This window comes from Notolepis coatsorum (genome assembly GCF_963971535.1).
Source record: "Notolepis coatsorum genome assembly, chromosome: 10".
Classification (NCBI taxonomy): Eukaryota; Metazoa; Chordata; class Actinopteri; order Aulopiformes; family Paralepididae; genus Notolepis; species Notolepis coatsorum.
Window position 1 is genome coordinate 27,440,258 of NC_140174.1, and position 19,346 is coordinate 27,459,603.

Genomic DNA, 19,346 nt, shown 5'->3' on the forward strand with positions numbered 1-19,346 from the left:
ATTGCATATTTATACTGAGTATCGGCCGATAACGATCGGTGGCCGATCGATCGGGGCATCCCTAATGGCCTGGTAGAAACGGAGCAAGAGATGTTTATTGACTCTGTATTTCTTAAGCTGGCGGAGGAAGAAGAGTCTTTGATTTGCTTTTTTGTGTATGTGGTCTGTGTTGGTTTTCCATTTGAGGTTATTGCTTATGTGAGTGCCGAGAAATTTGAAGGAATCTGTGGTGAACTGAGGTTTCCCTCATTTACAGTCACGTCGAGTGTAGAAATGAGCCAACAAAAGCATATAAAATCACACAGCATATAAAATCATAACAAAGAGACAACAAGAGGAGGCAAAGAGCAAGGATAACAAATCAATTAAAACACTTATCAACAAAGGTTGGAGATCAAGATTTTAAACTCTGCAACAGAGGGGAGAATCTCAAGCTTTAAAGGAAAACTCCAACATTTTGGGAAATTAGCTTATTTAACATCTTCCCTGGAGTTAGACAAGAAGATACATACCTTTTTTGTCTCTGTGTGTGCATTTAGCTTTGGGAACAGTAGCTCCGTTAGCTTAGCTTCATCACTGGAAGTGGGGCGGTGCAATAACCTGACGTTCCCTACAGAGTCCTACAGTCACGAAATACAATCCAAATACAACTCCAAAACGTTCCTGTAAACATGTTGTGACCTGTGTATTTACCACATGGAGAAATACAAAATAATTGAATTAGACAATTACGTTTTCTAAGCAAATATACTCGAAAAAATGTTTGCCTAACCACTCGTCTCTGGGCGCAGTCAGTGATTTCAATGTGAAGCCGTGTTTGTTGATATTCTCATTCATTCAAAGGATCCGAACCGATTGAAGTTTATGGATACTGTAACTGAGGGGTACAATTCCCTGACTGTATTGAGAGTATGGTATCATTAAACCACTACTTAGTTATGTACTTTAATCACTGGCCATACAGTACACGGTATATCTGGTGAACACCCACACAAGAATACGGCTTAACAAAGAAAGTTATATTTAGAAGTATTTATTATTAGAGCAGCAACAATAGGTTACAATATTGAGAATTATGAATTGCGCTTATATGGCGAAGAACACTTAAGTAGGTCAAGAGCGTAAGTCCATGAGCATATTAAGATGGGTATAATTGACACCACCTGTAGCATACGAATTACATAAGGCACACTCGTAGTCAGCTGGAGATACTAAGGGGGTTCCCTCCGGTTGTAAGCCAGCAGGGGAGAGGAATGGTCGGGAGCAAAGTCTGGATCAACGAGGAATAAAGAGACTCCAGATACAGGAGACAGTGCAATAATCCTTTGGTCCGTAGACAAAGCAACAGCTATACTCCGGTATGCAAGACAGCATGGATGAAAGCTAGCCAGCCTCTGTGGGTCCTAGAGGCGGGCTCGACGGTGCTCCTCACAGGGTAGATCCCACACAGCAGTGGGGTAGACTGTTCTCTGCTCCAGCAGCCACAGTACCAAAGCAATATAATCCAGCCGGAAAAGGCTCTGCATTCGCCGGTGTAGGTTCTCCGGTGTACATATCCAACGGTTCTCGTCTAGGACTCCTCGGATGGCGGCACGAGTTTAGGCCGCCCAGCCTGGATAAGTGCACTAGCTCGGTACGACGAACCGGTGGTAATGCTGGTCACTGTAGAACGGTAGCCGCACGATACACTATAAATAATAGACTATTACTTTACAATAGAATAAGTCGAACTCGACGATACAGCGTTAAACTCTGACACTTTAGCTATCAATTCGCACGCGGTTCTCAAGGCTCTATTTAGGGGCAAAAAGGGCCCACTTCACGGCACGTTGTATCGTGGTGAAGGCTTCAACGTTTTGGGTCAACAGGTTTTAGGCTAAGTGCTGCTGTATCCACCTGCGACGTATTTATACGTAAGGTGAATAATCTAGTGCCAACCTCAGTTCTGTCTCGTATTACTGCGCAAACCTGGACATGTTGAGACATGTCTTAGCGGTAGCTTTGAACTTGCCATTGGGGGTATGGCCGTTGGCGCCTAGGGGTCGCTGTCCAATAGGAGAACGAATATTATGGTCTGGCCTGTACCTAGGTAAAGGGATATTCCGTGTATATATACAAAGAATATACAAGGGCTATCAGACGATATACAAATATTATACAATATATCTCAAGCAATAAATATATATATTCGGTTTAATCTGACCCTTTGTAACAGATACCATGACTTAAAATCCTCTTACCTTGACGATTAAAAGCCTCCCCAATTTGAAAACAGTAATCCAATGGCTGGTATTGATAATATAATACTAACTACTGCACGGAGCTAACCGGAGCTAACACAGAACCGGACGGTCACTAAAGCAAATATAATGACTTCCTTTCTGGGGGGTTTCAAAATAAAAGAGCGACGTCTATAGCAGCGGAAAACGTTTATTTTGTACATTATCTAACGTTAACACAAACCTAAACTAACGTTACAACTAACCTAGTCATCCATCATCACAAACCAGTCAGTCGGCTGTTAACTCATTGACCCCCACGCTGTTTTCCCATCTCTACTCAATGGCGCCAGCGTTATTGACCATTCTAGCGATGTTTGCGGACCCATCGTGTGTTCTGTATTATAGCTATGGAGACAATAGTATGGCTCATTTGACAGGCATTGTTCATAGTCAACACTGACTAACCAGTTAATTTCTACATACTGTAGTTTGTGCGCTATTCCATGCTAAACATCGCCCCTTTCCAAAATAATCCAGTCTTTTTTCCTAGATCACAAGATATGACGCGTTATATGCATTATGCCCAAATCGTTCGGGTTGCTCGCCTGAAACTCCAAATACTTCCAAATCAAAGGTATAAGGTATATACCATATACCAAGTCTAATTATATAATATATATATTTTATAAAAAAAAATAAAAATTATATAAAATAAAAAAAAAAATTATCAAAAACGATGATACCGTGATATATACCGTTACCGTCTATGCTTCAAATTATACCGTGATATAAATTTTAGACCATACCGTCCACCCCTAATACATGGTCCAAACCATAGTAACACACTGTGCCAAAGTCTATGCAGTATTTATTATTAAGAGTCAGACAGTCCTAACAGTGTTTATTATTATGAGTCAGATAGTCCTAACAGTGTTTATTATTAAGAGTCAGATAGTCCTAACTGTAACTGAGGGGTTACAAAACCCTGACTGTATTAAAGATTGTGATAGATTAAACCACTGCTAGGTATGTACTTTAATTACTGGCCAGACAGTACATCTAATATATATGGTGGACACTCATAATAACACGGCATTGACAAAGAAATAGTATTTGAGGGTATTTATTATTATGCAACATTAGGTTACAGAATGAGAATTAGGTTTGCGCTTGTATGGCGAAGAATATGCATAAAGTCAGTCAGTAGCATAAGTCACTGGGAATAGAATGATTCCTACGATGGGTACTAGGCTGACGCCACCTGGCATATAATAGCAATTATAGAAGGCAACGCTGGTACCGCCTGGAGACACTGGGTTCCTCCCAGAGTTGTAAGGTCTGGAGGATAGAGGAATGTTCGGATACTCATTTTTGCCGTACAGAAGCCAGTCCTTGTGATCCAACGCTCAGCAACAAAAGCAATAACTGTAATCCAATGCTCGATAGCAAACGATGATAGCCAGCTAGCCTCGGTCCATGAGGCCAGCCCGAATGTAAATCCTCACAAGGTTAAATCCCAAACGACAGTGGAGATTAACGATGCTCTTCTCCGGGTAACACGTTCCACAATCAATATAATCCAACCAGTAATGGTTCTGCAATCGCCGCCGCCGGTTCTCCTGTGCACATGTCCAGCAGGTTCTCCGACTAGGCCTCCTCGTGTGCTGGTACTAAGGTATTTAGTCCACGCGCACTGGCTAAGGTCCACTAGCTAACACGAAAGAACTTCTGGGTAATGCTACACACGAACGAACTGTGGTTGGCACGATATACAATAAATGAACGACTAGTTACTTCACATTAAACTAAGTCGAACTTGACGTTACTGCATTAAACTCCACTTTAGTATTCAATTCGCACGTGGTTCTCAACGCTCTGTTAGACGCACTGCTGCTCACTTCACTGTTACCGAACACGTTGAATCGGGATGAACTTGATGAACAACTACTTAGACGAACTGCTGCTGTTCGCACCTGCGCCGATATATATACTTAAGTGGCTTTCTAGTTCCAAACCTAACCACTTGCCCGGAGTCAATGCGCTGCCAAGGGCATGTCCTGACTAGCCCAGACTCGCCCTTGAACCTGTCTGAGTGCGAGACTGCCTGGCGCCACCGTCAGGGGGCATTATCCATAAGGAAAGTGAATATTACTATGATTCGAACGCAGGCTTAAAGGGATATACCGTGTATATATAAATAATATACAAAGTATATAAAACAATAAATGTAGATTCTCAGCTTTAATCTGGCCCTTCACAACAGCCGCCTCCTAATTAGATATGACGCGTTATATGCATTATGCCCAAATCGTTCGGGTTGCTCGCCTGAAACTCCAAATACTTCCAAATCAAAGGTATAAGGTCTATACCAGGGCTATTCAACTAAATTGTTCAGGGGGCCACATTGTCAGAAACCCAAGGGGCCAGGGGCCGGACTGCCACGGCGCCTCCCTGTGCTATGAATATATGTACACTTGACACAACACGCAACCACATTTTCACAACTTTTATTTAACTACATTGCAAAAGTAGTATACTTTTCAAAAAAAGTGCTTCATTTATGTGCCACATCTGCAACATCTCCTGCAGAAAGTGCTTCATTTATGACTGTGCAACAACTGCAACATCTCCTCTTCAACATTTCAATATAAAAATAAAATAAAAAACAAACAAGTGCATGATGTGCATCTGAACATTCTAACATCAACACTTGAACAAAAAAACACATTTATAGTGCAGCTGAGCTTATGAAAAAGTGCTTCATGTCTGTGCAACAACAGCAAATCACAGCATCTTATTAGCACTTATTGTCCACTCTTAACTCTCAAACATCAGGGGGGTGGGGGACATCTAATGAGAGCGATTGCACTTCTTTGACTGGGCAATGGCAGAGAAAGAGGGTTCATAGGAAGTGAGGGCTACCCGCAAACAGTGATGCAAATGCTCATTTGTCAAGGAGGCACGTTGCTTGTTTTAATGGCATTCATGTGAGAGAAACTGGATTCACAGGTGTATGTTGAGCCAAACATTGTTAGCACAGATATTGCCAGCGTTTTTATTTTGGGGAATGTCTTGACATGAATACACTTTATCCAAAATGTTGTGGTGGATTCATTCTCAAGTGCCTGCTTCAGAGCAGATGATGCTTGCATGTCAATTATTTCAAGTTGCAGGAGACCTTCATCAATGTGAAGTGATGCAAGGAACTCTTGTCCTTTTGTGGAAATAGCAGCTACATTGGCAAATGGGTTGCTCACAAAATGCATCAATTCTCTGGACATGTCAAATTCATCAAATTGACTTGCAAAGTTTTCCCTCAATTTATCAATGAAATCTGTCATTAATTGAGTGACTTTTGGCTCAATTGTGCGTGTTAACGTTGACATGAAAAGAAAAAAGTTAAAGTAAAAAATAAAAAATAAAAAAAATATTAAAAAAATATATTTTTTTTTTATTTTTTTTTATTTTTATTTTTTATCGTGTAATCTTTGGCGGGCCGGTCAGAATCATCCCGCGGGCCGGATCTGGCCCGCGGGCCGCCAGTTGAATAGCCCTGGTATATACCATATACATATGTGTCTTCACAAAATCATCGCTTTAACTCGAAACTGCGATCGTTACCAAAAGCATGTTTTAGGTCCAGTAAAATACGACACTGATCGGTAGAGAAGCATGTTTTAGGTAAAAAGAAATACCAGCAGGTTACCTAAGATAGACCTTACCTCAGTCGGAAGGTACTCCAAAATGAATAAATCCCAGTCGTCCCATGGCGATCGCAATTACTTGTGTATATTGGGCATGGCTACCATACTGGAAAGAATAGGTCTGAGGCACCAAACCTCCAGCCGATTGCTATGTCCTGATCCACTCCGAAGCGGAAGCAGCCGGAGGTAACTCAGTACTGGAAGACAACTGATATCCCCAGTTCAAAAGGTAGGCGATACTGCCACCTGGCGGGATCCGATCGTCATTGCAATTCCAACGTAGGCAGCTGTGCCAGGGAGACCCAGGCCGCTCTGAGCGAGTGTTTAGAATGGGGATCAAAGGAAAAAGATCAAAGGATCAAAAAACGAATGTACTAGTTTTTGACGCTCAAGCGTTGGCGACGAAACACGAGTATACTCGTTTCTGGTGCCCAAAGAGTTAAATAGATGAATGGTGCCTTGGCCAGCATGAAAGAACATTTATAACTTTTAACAATATTTATAACTAACATTTATAATTAAGTATAATACGTGACATAAGTATAATATGTGACATACTGTAAGTAATACAAGCTTGTTTTTCCACAACCGTTTTGTCGTCTTTGTATGTAGTTACATTTTAGCGTTGTAACAGCCATGATACATCTACTCAAGCCAAGTGTTCCTTTATTAATCCCCTTGGGGAAATTCAAGTGTCATAGCAGCATGAGGGGAGGTACATGTAGGATAGGTAGTAATAATAATAGAACATAGAGCAAAGTGCAAGTAATAATGATAATAGTGATAACAGTAGTAGTGGCAGGATTCAATCAGACAGTAGTAATAGTGATGATGGTATGTATACATGGTAGGGGTGGACGGTATAAACGGTATACGGTATAAACGGTATGAATTTGCTCTACGGTATGGATTTTGACTATACCGTGTAACCGGTAGTGCAGCTCTAAAATAGCAATGACGTCATGTAACCACAGCGCGACTATTTCACTCGCATTTGCCCCTAAAAATAGATAGAATTAGTCATAGATAATAGATATGTGCGAACTAGAAAAAGTTATTTAGGAGGCTTCGCGCAGTGGGCGTGCCAGCCCCTACCGCACGCATGTAAACACGGGTCTAGTAGTCTAGTGGGACGGGACACGGGAGCTGTCGGAAGGACGGCGGCGTCTCCCTGAGCTAACGTTAGCTTAGCTACCGTTACAAAATGACCCAGTCAACTATTCACTTTTAGTTTAATACATGATGGGGCATTGTCTAACCGAACGGTATCTAGTCGGCCAGCTACCGATAGCTCCTGACATCAACAAACGCTCCACAAAGTCTAGTACTAGAGATGTGTGTGCTACCTGTTAGCTCACGTTAACGCAAGTTAGTTCACCGTTCAAAACGAAATGTCCCATTGAACTAAATAATTCACTGAGGCGTTGTATTAACGTTATATATCCGGCTACAGATAGCTCCTGATATCAATGTCTTATAACACTGATTTGATGCGTATTCGAGCTGAGGGCTTGCTAACGTTATACCAATACAATAGGGTCCAGGTGCAGCGCCGGAGAATCCTGGCCGTAGCTCTGCTCGAGGCTACTCGAGTATAGGTCCAGGTGCAGCTCCGGAGAATCCTGGCCGTAGCTGGAGGCTACTAGACTAGAGTACACACAGGCAGTGGAGCTTGTTGCGTGGTGGCGATGTCTCGCAGATAATACAAGTACAAGTCTAATTATATAATATATATATTTTATAAAAAAAAAAATTATATAAAATAAAAATTAAAAAATTTATCAAAAACGATGATACCGTGATATATACCGTTACCGTCTATGCTTCAAATTATACCGTGATATAAATTTTAGACCATACCGTCCACCCCTAATACATGGTCCAAACCATAGTAACACACTGTGCCAAAGTCTATGCAGTATTTATTATTAAGAGTCAGACAGTCCTAACAGTGTTTATTATTATGAGTCAGATAGTCCTAACAGTGTTTATTATTAAGAGTCAGATAGTCCTAACTGTAACTGAGGGGTTACAAAACCCTGACTATTAAAGATTGTGATAGATTAAACCACTGCTAGGTATGTACTTTAATTACTGGCCAGACAGTACATCTAATATATATGGTGGACACTCATAATAACACGGCATTGACAAAGAAATAGTATTTGAGGGTATTTATTATTATGCAACATTAGGTTACAGAATGAGAATTAGGGTCACGCTTGTATGGCGAAGAATATGCATAAAGTCAGTCAGTAGCATAAGTCACTGGGAATAGAATGATTCCTACGATGGATACTAGGCTGACGCCACCTGGCGTATAATAGCAATTATAGAAGGCAACGCTGGTACCGCCTGGAGACACTGGGTTCCTCCCAGAGTTGTAAGGTCTGGAGGATAGAGGAATGTTCGGATACTCAGTCTGATTCAATTGAAGAAGAAGGGGATTCACGTACAGAAGCCAGTCCTTGTAATCCAACGCTCAGCAACAAAAGCAATAACTGTAATCCAATGCTCGATAGCAAACGATGATAGCCAGCTAGCCTCGGTCCATGAGGCCAGCCCGAATGTAAATCCTCACAAGGTTAAATCCCAAACGACAGTGGAGATTAACGATGCTCTTCTCCGGGTAACACGTTCCACAATCAATATAATCCAACCAGTAATGGTTCTGCAATCGCCGCCGCCGGTTCTCCTGTGCACATGTCCAGCAGGTTCTCCGACTAGGCCTCCTCGTGTGCTGGTACTAAGGTATTTAGTCCACGCGCACTGGCTAAGGTCCACTAGCTAACACGAAAGAACTTCTGGGTAATGCTACACACGAACGAACTGTGGTTGGCACGATATACAATAAATGAACGACTAGTTACTTCACATTAAACTAAGTCGAACTTGACGTTACTGCATTAAACTCTGACACTTTACTATTCAATTTGCACGTGGTTCTCAGCGCTCTGTTAGACGCACTGCTGCTCACTTCACTGTTACCGAACACGTTGAATCGGGATGAACTTGATGAACAACTACTTAGACGAACTGCTGCTGTTCGCACCTGCGCCGATATATATACTTAAGTGGCTTTCTAGTTCCAAACCTAACCACTTGCCCGGAGTCAATGCGCTGCCAAGGGCATGTCCTGACTAGCCCAGACTCGCCCTTGAACCTGTCTGAGTGCAAGACTGCCTGGCGCCACCGTCAGGGGGCATTATCCATAAGGAAAGTGAATATGACTATGATTCGAACGCAGGCTTAAAGGGATATACCGTGTATATATAAATAATATACAAAGTATATAAAACAATAAATGTAGATTCTCAGCTTTAATCTGGCCCTAACAGTGTTTATTATTAAGAGTCAGATAGTCCTAACAGGGTTTATTATTAAGAGTCAGATAGTCCTAACCGTGTTTATTATTAAGAGTCAGATAGTCCTAACAGTGTTTATTATTAAGAGTCAGATAGTCCTAACCGTGTTTATTATTAAGAGTCAGATAGTCCTAACAGGGTTTATTATTAACACAATGGGGACGAACAACGTATATACCGGCCAGATCCTCTTAGGGGCGCTATCGCGATAATGCAGTGTTCCCTGTGGCCGAACGGTGGACTCTTTTTTTTTTTACTTTCAATGGAGTTTTATGTTAGCTCGATTCTGGATCTGCAGCCTGTAGCTTGGATTCAGGGTTTCCGTTAGAATTTTTTTTTGCAGGTCTGAGTGTCCGGTAGATTTCAATCTACCGGACAAATGGGATAAATTCCGGTCAGAGTTTATTGAGCTTAAAAACAATTGATAGGCCTATATAAAGAATGACATCATCAAGGCATTTATAATATTTTAACTTAAAACTAGACTACTTTTGCGTATATACAGTCATTAATATATTCCAAATAAAATAAGTCCCTCGAGACTGCGTGCTGCTGCCGACTTGAGGTGTCGGTGGGCAGTCTGCCCGACCTTAATAAACAGCAGTCTGTTATAATCACATTTTTATGAGCTAACGAATTCCGTTATATTGGACATTTGTATTAATTATATCAAGCGAAGAACTGAGAAATTTGGCAGAGAGACGGCAACATTATCGTGGGTTTGCGCCGTGATGTATATCTCCACCTCCCAACGACTTGGTGCTGCTGCTCATAATGTCCGGTGAAAATAATTCCCTCTAAGCACAATTTGATTATTTGAATTGTATTAAAATAGGCTAAAATTAAATAGCCTATGCGATGAACGAAACAATCATTACATTTGTCGTTGCTTCACCAAGCAGCCGGTCAATGACATCCTGTGTCAGCGAGCTGGCAGCTGATATATTTACGTGAAGCATGGAGCAGGAGCAGACTGAGCAGAGCAGCGGTGTCAGCAGCGCCCCCACCCAACAGCTGAATTGCCAATGGCTGAATTGGAGTACTGCACCCTGCCAAGCCATGCTTCACGTAAATATATCAGCTGCCAGCTCGCTGACACAGGATGTCATTGACCGGCTGCTTGGTGAAGCAACGACAAATGTAATGATTGTTTCGTTCATCGCATAGGCTATTTAATTTTAGCCTATTTTAATACAATTCAAATAATCTAATTGTGTTTAGAGGGAATTATTTTCACCGGACATTATGACCGGAGAGATTAGATATGTCGGACTTCACCAGATTTTGCCGGTCAAATACCGGTAATTACCGGCTAACGGAAACGCTGCTTGGATTACGTTTTGCATCGCAGATTTCACCATGCAATAAGGGGATTTATCATCAGCCAATGGACATATCGATCTACCAGATGGCGATCGATAACGGGGAAATGCTCCGGGGGATCCCACCGGACCACGGTAAGATCTTTTTCACGTAAAGTACATCCCGATCGGGCCTTGTTTTGATAGCCATCCAGGCCTTCGGCCTATGAGGCGAATGAGGCTAACGCGGTTATTGTTAATCAATAATCAGAAACGACGTCCCCCGCCCCCCCCCCTTTCATGCATACATGCGTGAGGATAGCCTGGTGCGCATGCGCTGTGACACCAACGGCGGAAATACACGGCTCGCTCTCTGAGTACCACTCGTTTTATAACAATGATTTAAAATGTTTATTAGCAACTCCGAGCTTTCAGACCCCAGCACGTCGCTGTGTGAAACCCTAATTGTACCCTGGGTACCTTTGAAATTCATTTTCAAATCTGATATATTTTTGACCCACCCCGAGCTCAGAAGCAGTGCTTGGTGGTCCAAACGAGCCTGGTAGCTATATAGCTGAGAGTGACTGCGGTTACAAAAGCCCCTGGCTTGCGCAACGCAGTCACGTAAAGGGCTAATGTTGTCCTTGATGCTGCATGTGGGGTTAATGTTGTCCTTGATGCTGCATGTGGGATTAATGTTGTCCTTGATGCTGCATGTGGGGTTAATGTTGTCCTTGATGCTGCATGTGGGGTTAATGTTGTCCTTGATGCTGCATGTGGGGTTAATGTTGTCCTTGATACTGCATGTGGGGTTAATGTTGTCCTTGATACTGCATGTGGGGTTAATGTTGTCCTTGATGCTGCATGTGGGGTTACTGTTGTCCTTTATGCTGCATGTGGGGGTTAATGTTGTCCTTTATGCTGCATGTGGGGGTTAATGTTATCCTTTATGCATGTGGGGGTTAATGGGGAAATCGCGTTTCACCAAAGGATTATTTTTTTTGCAGTGGAAGAGTTGGAGTTCCCAAAAAGAAGTTCTCAAAAAAAAGAACATCTAAAGATTGTACGCAACAGCTCACCACCTGAGACCAAGGACAAGGACAGTGCCTCAGTTTAAATTTATTTTGGCCATCAAACAAAATGAAAAAAGTCAGAGTCCAGAGTTGATGAGCTGCTACCGTACATCTTTTGATGTTGTTTTTTGAAGGATACAATTTCTTTCTCAATTTTAAAAATTTTAAAAGCCAAATTTGCTAACCCTAAATTACCAGATGTTGCAGAGAGAACACACTGGCGCTGGTGAAGTTGGGTGACCTGATCCGCAGTGTTAAACTAGTTTTTGCTAGCGACTTTTCCTTTTTTTAAACTGCCACTTAAAATTCTAAATTAATGGACTATTAATAAATCATGTGCCTTATCAGAAAGAGAGAGAAATGAAAGGTTAAAGATTAAGCTGCACTTTGAAGAAATCTTTATTCATTGCACATTTTGCAACATAGTCATGCAGCGACACACACATGCGATGGGCGACACACATGCATTTTTTTCTTTTTTTTTTGTCGCCGATGATATTTCGTCTCTGCGCTTGACCCATCCTGTCGTCCTTCCCCCCCAAGGGCAGCTGGGAGCAGACATGGGTTGCGGCGTGGGACCAATCCAAGTGCTCCTGTTAGTCTTCGTCAGGGACGTGATTAGGGATGGGTACCGAATTAGGTACTTTTAAAGGTACCTACCGAATCACGTCGGTACTACCGAGTACCGATTCACGTGAGATCCGTCGGTGCCAGATTTCGGTACTGTAAAAAAAAAGATTATTTTTTTTACGTCAACGTTCACACGCACAATATACACTTACCTAGGATTTTACTTGATTCAACAACAAAGCAGTCGGGGCAATGGCAAGCCGAAAACGGTTGAAAGTGTGGTTATTTGAACTGAGGTAGGTAGATTACATTTTCTGAGACTAAAGTACAGAAAAAAGGTACCGTTGGGTACCGGTATCGTTTCACAGGTACCGGTACCGTATCGGAGCATTAGCGATCTGTTCTACATGTTTTTCCATTGGGTTTATCTCTTGAGCACAGGGAGAACATGCAAACTCCACACAGAAAGGCCCAGGAGATACCCTACCTGGGTACCTGGCAACCTGGTCCCCAAGCGGGAATCGAACCCAGGACCTTCTTGCTGTGAGGCAACAGTGTTAACCATTACACCACCGTGCTGCTGTAGAAATGTATATTAGAAGGCTTTGTTCATGGGACCACAGCTGTATGAACCACAGACGAAAATAGGAGCAATCTATTAATCTGGTGGCAGTGCCTTAGTTGGTGGGTTCAGTGGCAGTGCCTTAGTTGGTGGGTTTAGTGACAGTGCCTTAGTTGGTGGGGTGGTTGGAGGGTTCAGTGGCAGTGCCTTAGTTGGTGGGTTCAGTGGCAGTGCCTTAGTTGGTGGGATGGTTCAGTGGCAGATTCAGATTCTTTATTGTCACAGCTTTTTTAAATGTACATACATTCAGAAAAATGTGAGATGCCCGGCTGCCTAAATATTAAAGGCAACCAACTTGTGTCTAACCACGCCCAACTTGCGTCTAGCCACGCCCCCGCGGTGACGCGGCAGCAGCAGCTCCGTCGCGGCAGCATTATATGCCAGTAACCGCCCCTTATTCAGCATCCAGAAATAGCTCAATTGGCAACGCTGCATGGCTGTGGATCCTACGGCTCGTTGCTGGCTAGTTCGATTCCCTTCAATTTTTATTTATTTTTTTTTTAACGTGCATTCGCATTCTTTTGCCGTTAAGTTTAGGCATAACTTTAAGCATTGTTTCGGAGTTGGTTAAGGTTAGGCATTGTTTCGGAGTTGCTTAAGGTTAGAAGGGTTAAGTTTAGGCGCTGTTAAGGAGCTGGTTAACACTTTGACTGCCGGGAGCCGTCTTTAGACGTCTTTGCTGGCCATGCTAAAGTTGCCGGGGGACGCTGTACGTCGTCTTTATATCAATATTTCAAAAATCTGCGATCGGATTCATAATGTCCCTCCGCTGGCCTGAGATACACCAGCAGGACCCACTGAGCTCTCTGGCGGTTCAGGAGCGCCATCTGGTGGCCGATCGCGCAACCGCTTAACAGGAAGCGCAGTAGAGGTTGTGCTAGATGTCCGTATTGCTTCCGGCCACTCGGGATAGGTTCCGGCACTCTAGCTCGTCACACTACATAGCGATCGATTGCCAATAACTCGATAAACAACATGATTTGGACGTATATACCATTATACAAGCTGGAGATGGACCGGGTAATAATATATCCCATAATGATAAAATTTCTACTCGACGATGATCGCCCAACGGCGCGCGGAGACTGGGGTGAGTTTCAGCGTGTAACGTTACCGTCTTCGATAATAACTGATATTATCAACATTTGACCCACATTAGATGATTGGTATAACGCTGCCCACGGAATTATAAACGCCCCCTCGCCCATCCGGTCAACATCAGATGACGTGTAGTAACTTCTAGAAGTACGTCTAGTTGGAATTTTTTATATCGCGCTGATTGCCATCAAACTGTATTTCATCATCAATATAATGCATTTGGGGCTATATATCACGTTCTGGAGAAAGCTGCAGAAAGAGATGAAAACATACTTATACATTAGACCATACTTTACTATGAATATGTGAATGAAAAAGTTTAACGTTGCTACACAATGAACAATACATATAGGACTTTGAATGGGCCCTAATAATGGCAATGTAGCAATAGAATTTAAAAAGTTATAGCCCTGCAAAGAAGGGGACTTTCTCCATAGACAAATAGCGCTGGCAATCTATGGTATATCATTAATTTAACCTTAGGCAACCAAAGTGTTAAGGTTAGAGTTTGACTTAGAGAATGGCAATATTTTTTAACGTGCATTCATTTCGCCGGTTAAGTTTAGGCATTGTTTCGGAGTTGGTTAAGGTTAGGCATTGTTTCGGAGTTGCTTAAGGTTAGAAGGGTTAAGTTTAAGCGCTGTTAAGGAGCTGGTTAAGGTTAGAGTTTGACTTAGAGAATGGCAATAGACAGCCTATTTCCGCGCTGCAGCGCGAGGCAATAGACAGCCTATTTCCGCGCTGCCGCTCTCTCGCGCTGCCGTGGTCACATAGGCGTATTGGCCAATCAGAGAAACGCTAAACACAAGTTGGTTGCCTAAAATATTCACGCTGCCCGGCTCCTCAACCGTAGTAGTAGGTTGGCGCCTTGCATGGTTGCCTCTGTCATCGGTGTGTGAATGTGTAAGTGAATGGGTAAAATGTGAGGAACAAATTGTAAAGCGCTTTGGATAAAAGGTGCTATATAAATGCAGCCTTCAACACTAATGTTTTTAACTCTTTCCCTCAGAAACCTGGCCATCGGGATCGGCATCCAGAATTTCCCAGAAGGCTTGGCGGTAAGCCTCCCTCTGCGGGGTGCCGGCATGTCGACATGGAGAGCCTTCTGGTAGGCAGAGGTGTGTGTGTGTGTGTGTGTGTGTGTGTGTGTGTGTGTGTGTGTGTGTGTGTGTGTGTGTGTGTGTGTGTGTGTGTGTGTGTGTGTGTGTGTGTGTGTGTGTGTGTGTGTGTGTGTGTGTGTGTGTGTGTGTGTGTGTGTGTGTGTGTGTGTGTGTGTGTGTGTGTGTGTGTGCTTTCATCCATCCTTTTGGCGACTTGTGTACTTCTATCCTTCTGAGGATAAAATGTCCTCACAGAGATAGAAAGATGAGCATAACCTTTGGTGAAGGTTAGGAATGTGAGCATGAAGTTAAAGGAACAGGCCAACATTATGGGAAATTATTAAGGGCCTAAGGAATTAATGTATTCAATGGAATGTAGTCAATAGTCCTCAGTAATCTGTACAGTGGTGTCTGGGTACGTGTGTGTGTTACTTTTGTGCTTTAATGTTGTCGTTACATTCAGTCCCTATACACACATATGACCACACATTAATTTGATGTATGTGATATTTGCCATTGTGAAGAATGATTTGTCCAAGGGAAGCAGCCGTTGTGATTGGAGGATGAAGAAAATTGGGCGGGCTTGAGTAGTCCAGGTCAATTACGTTCAATTCCCGTCGAGAAATAAGTTGTTGGGAAAAGGATGGAATTTTATTAATATACAGTGTGCGTGCATGCGTGCGTGCGTGTGTGCGTGTGTGCGTGTGTGTGTGTGTGTGTGTGTGTGGTGCTAACCGGCCTCTTCCTCTCACCACCAGGTACGGTCAGTTGAGCGGTATGGTGGAGCCTATCGCAGGGTTGCTAGGTGCGTTTGCCGTGGTTTTAGCAGAACCTCTGTTGCCGTATGCTTTGGCGTTCGCTGCCGGCGCCATGGTCTACGTGGTGGTGGACGACATCATACCAGAGGCTCAAGTCAGGTGAGAGGAGATGGACGGATGGATGGATATATGGATGGATGGATAGATGGATGGATGGTCAGGTCAATGGGTGGCTGAATGGATGGGTGGAGATACAGGTAGATGGATGGTTGGACAGACAGGTGGATGGTCGAATAGGTAGATGGTTGGATGGATAGACAGACAGGTAGATGGATGGATAGACAGACAGTTAGATGGATGGACACATGGATTGACAGGTAGATGGTTGGATGGACAGACAGGTAAGTGGATGAATAGGTACAGTAGATGGTTGGATGGATTGACAGGTAGATGGATGGATGGACAGACAGGTAGATGGTTGGATGGATAGCCAGGTAGATGGTTGGATGGACAGACAGGTAAGTGGACGAATAGGTAGATGGCTGGGTGGATAGACAGGTACAGTAGATGTATGGATGGATGGGTGGACGGACACATGAATTGATGGGTAGATGGATTGACACATGGATGAATGGAGTGAGTTATGGTTATGGATGGATCGGTGGATGAAGAGAGTGAGGGATGAAGAAAAAAACTGTATGGATGGATGAGGGGGAGATGGGCTTAGATTGGTGAAGAGAAAAAGGAATTAACACAGATGTGTACTTCTCTCTCTCTCTCTCTGCCATGCTCTCTCTCTCTCTCTCTGACTTCCACTTGCGCTTTGCAGTGGGAATGGGAAGCTGGCATCCTGGACCACCATCCTAGGCTTCGTGGTGATGATGTCACTGGACGTGGGGCTGGGCTGATATTGTCAGCCACCGACTGTCGCTCCCAGACGGGGCCAAGGTCGCCGCGACGACAGCTTCCCAGCCAGCAGGACCGCCAGTAGCGCTGATGTCATCAGAACATAACACCCACCGCTTACCTCATTGAAAAAGGGACCAAATATGCCTTCCATCGCTTCCAAGCAAGAGCTTCTGCATTTATGTTGATTTAGTTTTGTTTCCATGCGCTGATTTTGTTATAGGATGCCGTTTTAAGCTAGTTTTATGATAGTAGGGATGCTCCGATCGCTATCAGCCGATATTCATTCCGAATAGTTTGACTGGTGGTCTCTATAGAGGCCGATCAGATGACGCGAAACACCTGAGACAATTTATTTGTACATACAGCCGGCAAAAGGAGCTCGTTAAAATGGCTTCACCAGTCTGGCAGTTCTACCAGGTGTCTGAAAGAGACAATAGGATTATCAACCGATATAGTGAACCCAGAGGATTATATCTGCTGCCGCAATCTGACATTATTGTCAGAGCTTTGACATGACGTGTTGGGAGCGTGCATACGTTCCCACAGCCCTATGTTCCCACATTTCCTTTTTTCATACATTTGTATCTGATTTTATCCCCCTTTCTCTTAATTTTGTAGCCAATTACACCCAACCTATTATCCATTTGTCCTCTGGTAGTAGAGGATTCGTCCGGGATCATAGTGCTGTGGGACCATTGGGCTCTGGGAACATAGGGTCTAATTTTTAGAAGAATCTTAGAAATGTGAGAACATAGGGCTGTGGGACCATTGGGCTGTGGGAACATAGGGCCTAATTCTGAGAAAAAACGTAGACATGTGGGAACATAGGGCTGTGGGACCATTGGGCTGAACCCGACGTGTTTTATTTAGGAACGATTTGAAAATGGCATTACAAGCCTTGTCTCAGGCTTCGAGCTCACCAGGCCCCAGCTGGGGCTAATGCAACAAGCTAGCTAGCTGTCACTCTGACCAGACCCCAACTGGGGCTAATGCAACAAGCTAGCTAGCTGTCACTCTGACCAGGCCCCAACTGGGGCAAATGCAACAAGCTAGCTGGCTGTCACTCTAGCTAGGCCCCAGCGGGGGCTAATGCAACAAGCTAGCTGGCTGTCACTCTAGCTAGGCCCCAGCGGGGGCTAATGCAACAAGCTAGCTGGCTGTCACTCTAGCTAGGCCCCAGCAAGGGCTAATGCAACAAGCTATCTGGCTGTCACTCTAGCTAGGCCCCAGTAGGGGCTAATGCAACAAGCTAGCTGGCTGTCACTCTAGATAGGCCCCAGTCTACACAGTGAAACTAACGTAGCTAACGTTGGTCTGCTTGCTAGTTAGTTAGCAGCATTAGCTTGGCCGGATACGCTCTGATGCTCGAGATCGACTGACTGCCTTCATTTGGGACGGATTGCGCAATGTCTCCACAGCCACCTTTCAATTTTAGTTACGTGTAGCGTCAAAGCTATCGTCTAATGACTTATTTACCTGAGCGAATTTACCTGTCACTCATAAATATTATGATCTCCAGCCAACCCCGCAGTTTGTCAGCTCTAAGGACAATCTAAACTAAAACAACTACAACTAAACAACTAAAACATGTATTTACATTTTACCAGATACATATTGTTACAAATAGTACATAACTCTATTTGAAATAGTTTGAAACTGGTAAATTGGTATATAAATACCAATTTCGGTTGGATATAGACCCGTGATCGGTATCAGCCGGTACCGCTTCCAGTGATCCTTCCAAAAATCCTGATCGGAGTGTCCCTATGTGAAAGTAAGCAAATGTTTAATCTTTTTGTTAATACGATAAAAATGTGATAATACGATAAAAATGTGATAATACTTGAAAGGTGATGTTTGATTCCGTAATTCATGGCACTACCACAACGGTGGACGAAGTAGCGAATACTTGATTTTTATTTTATTATTTTACTTTCTTCCTTCTGGTGTCAACTCCTCCTCATTCGGGCTCTTGCTGTGGCATCGCTGTACAGTTGCGCAACACAGGCTGTTCCGAAGGCTTTTCCGTGGTCACAGAAAGAGGCTCTGACCCTCCGGTGGCCATGTGACTGCCATCTGAATGTGTGGGCCTGCTGAATCCACGGTTAAGATACTCTTTTCTAATTATTTATATGCCTGAGTCGGTGCATGGTAAAAATCTGAAATATTTGTATAATTAAACAGCCAAGTGATTCTGTAGGCTCATTTTCTTTGTGCTATCTTGTTTTCTTTGTGTGTGCTCGTTATTCCATCATCCACCTCATGCTTTCAATCTAAGGCTGTGACCAGATCGGATGCATTTTTCTTGCGCTCAAACGCAAGGAGTGCTACTACCGTTAGCATTGATAGCTAATGCTAACTAACGTTGAAAACTTCAGATACCTCAGATTTGTAATTCCTCCCCTTGGTTGATTTGATTGGTCCATCGACAAGTAAGTGACGTTGCCGACGGTGCACTCTGCGGCTAAGGTTGAAACCTTTTCAACCCGAGCGCCCGAAAAAGCGCCCGAAAACAATAGGAAAAAAGGCACAGGCGCATTCAAAAAGGCATCTGATGTGACCACAGCACAGCCTAAGGGGATAATTAATATAAAGGCTCATCGTTAAAAAAATTAGGAGGGCAT

The 19,346-nt window shown here is 43.4% G+C and overlaps 1 protein-coding gene across 1 annotated transcript in view; it reads left to right on the forward strand.

Annotated features, from left to right (window-relative positions):
* The window catches only part of slc39a11 (solute carrier family 39, member 11), a 318,449-nt gene extending 299,305 nt beyond the window's left edge, over nt 1–19,144 (forward strand). The window contains exons 8-10 of the mRNA XM_084322684.1: nt 14,965–15,063; nt 15,814–15,972; nt 16,643–19,144. Coding sequence (XP_084178810.1) covers nt 14,965–15,063; nt 15,814–15,972; nt 16,643–16,721 — 337 coding nt within the window. The 3' untranslated portion in view covers nt 16,722–19,144. The remainder of the gene's footprint in view (nt 1–14,964; nt 15,064–15,813; nt 15,973–16,642) is intronic.
* Nucleotides 19,145–19,346: the final 202 nt, after the last annotated feature.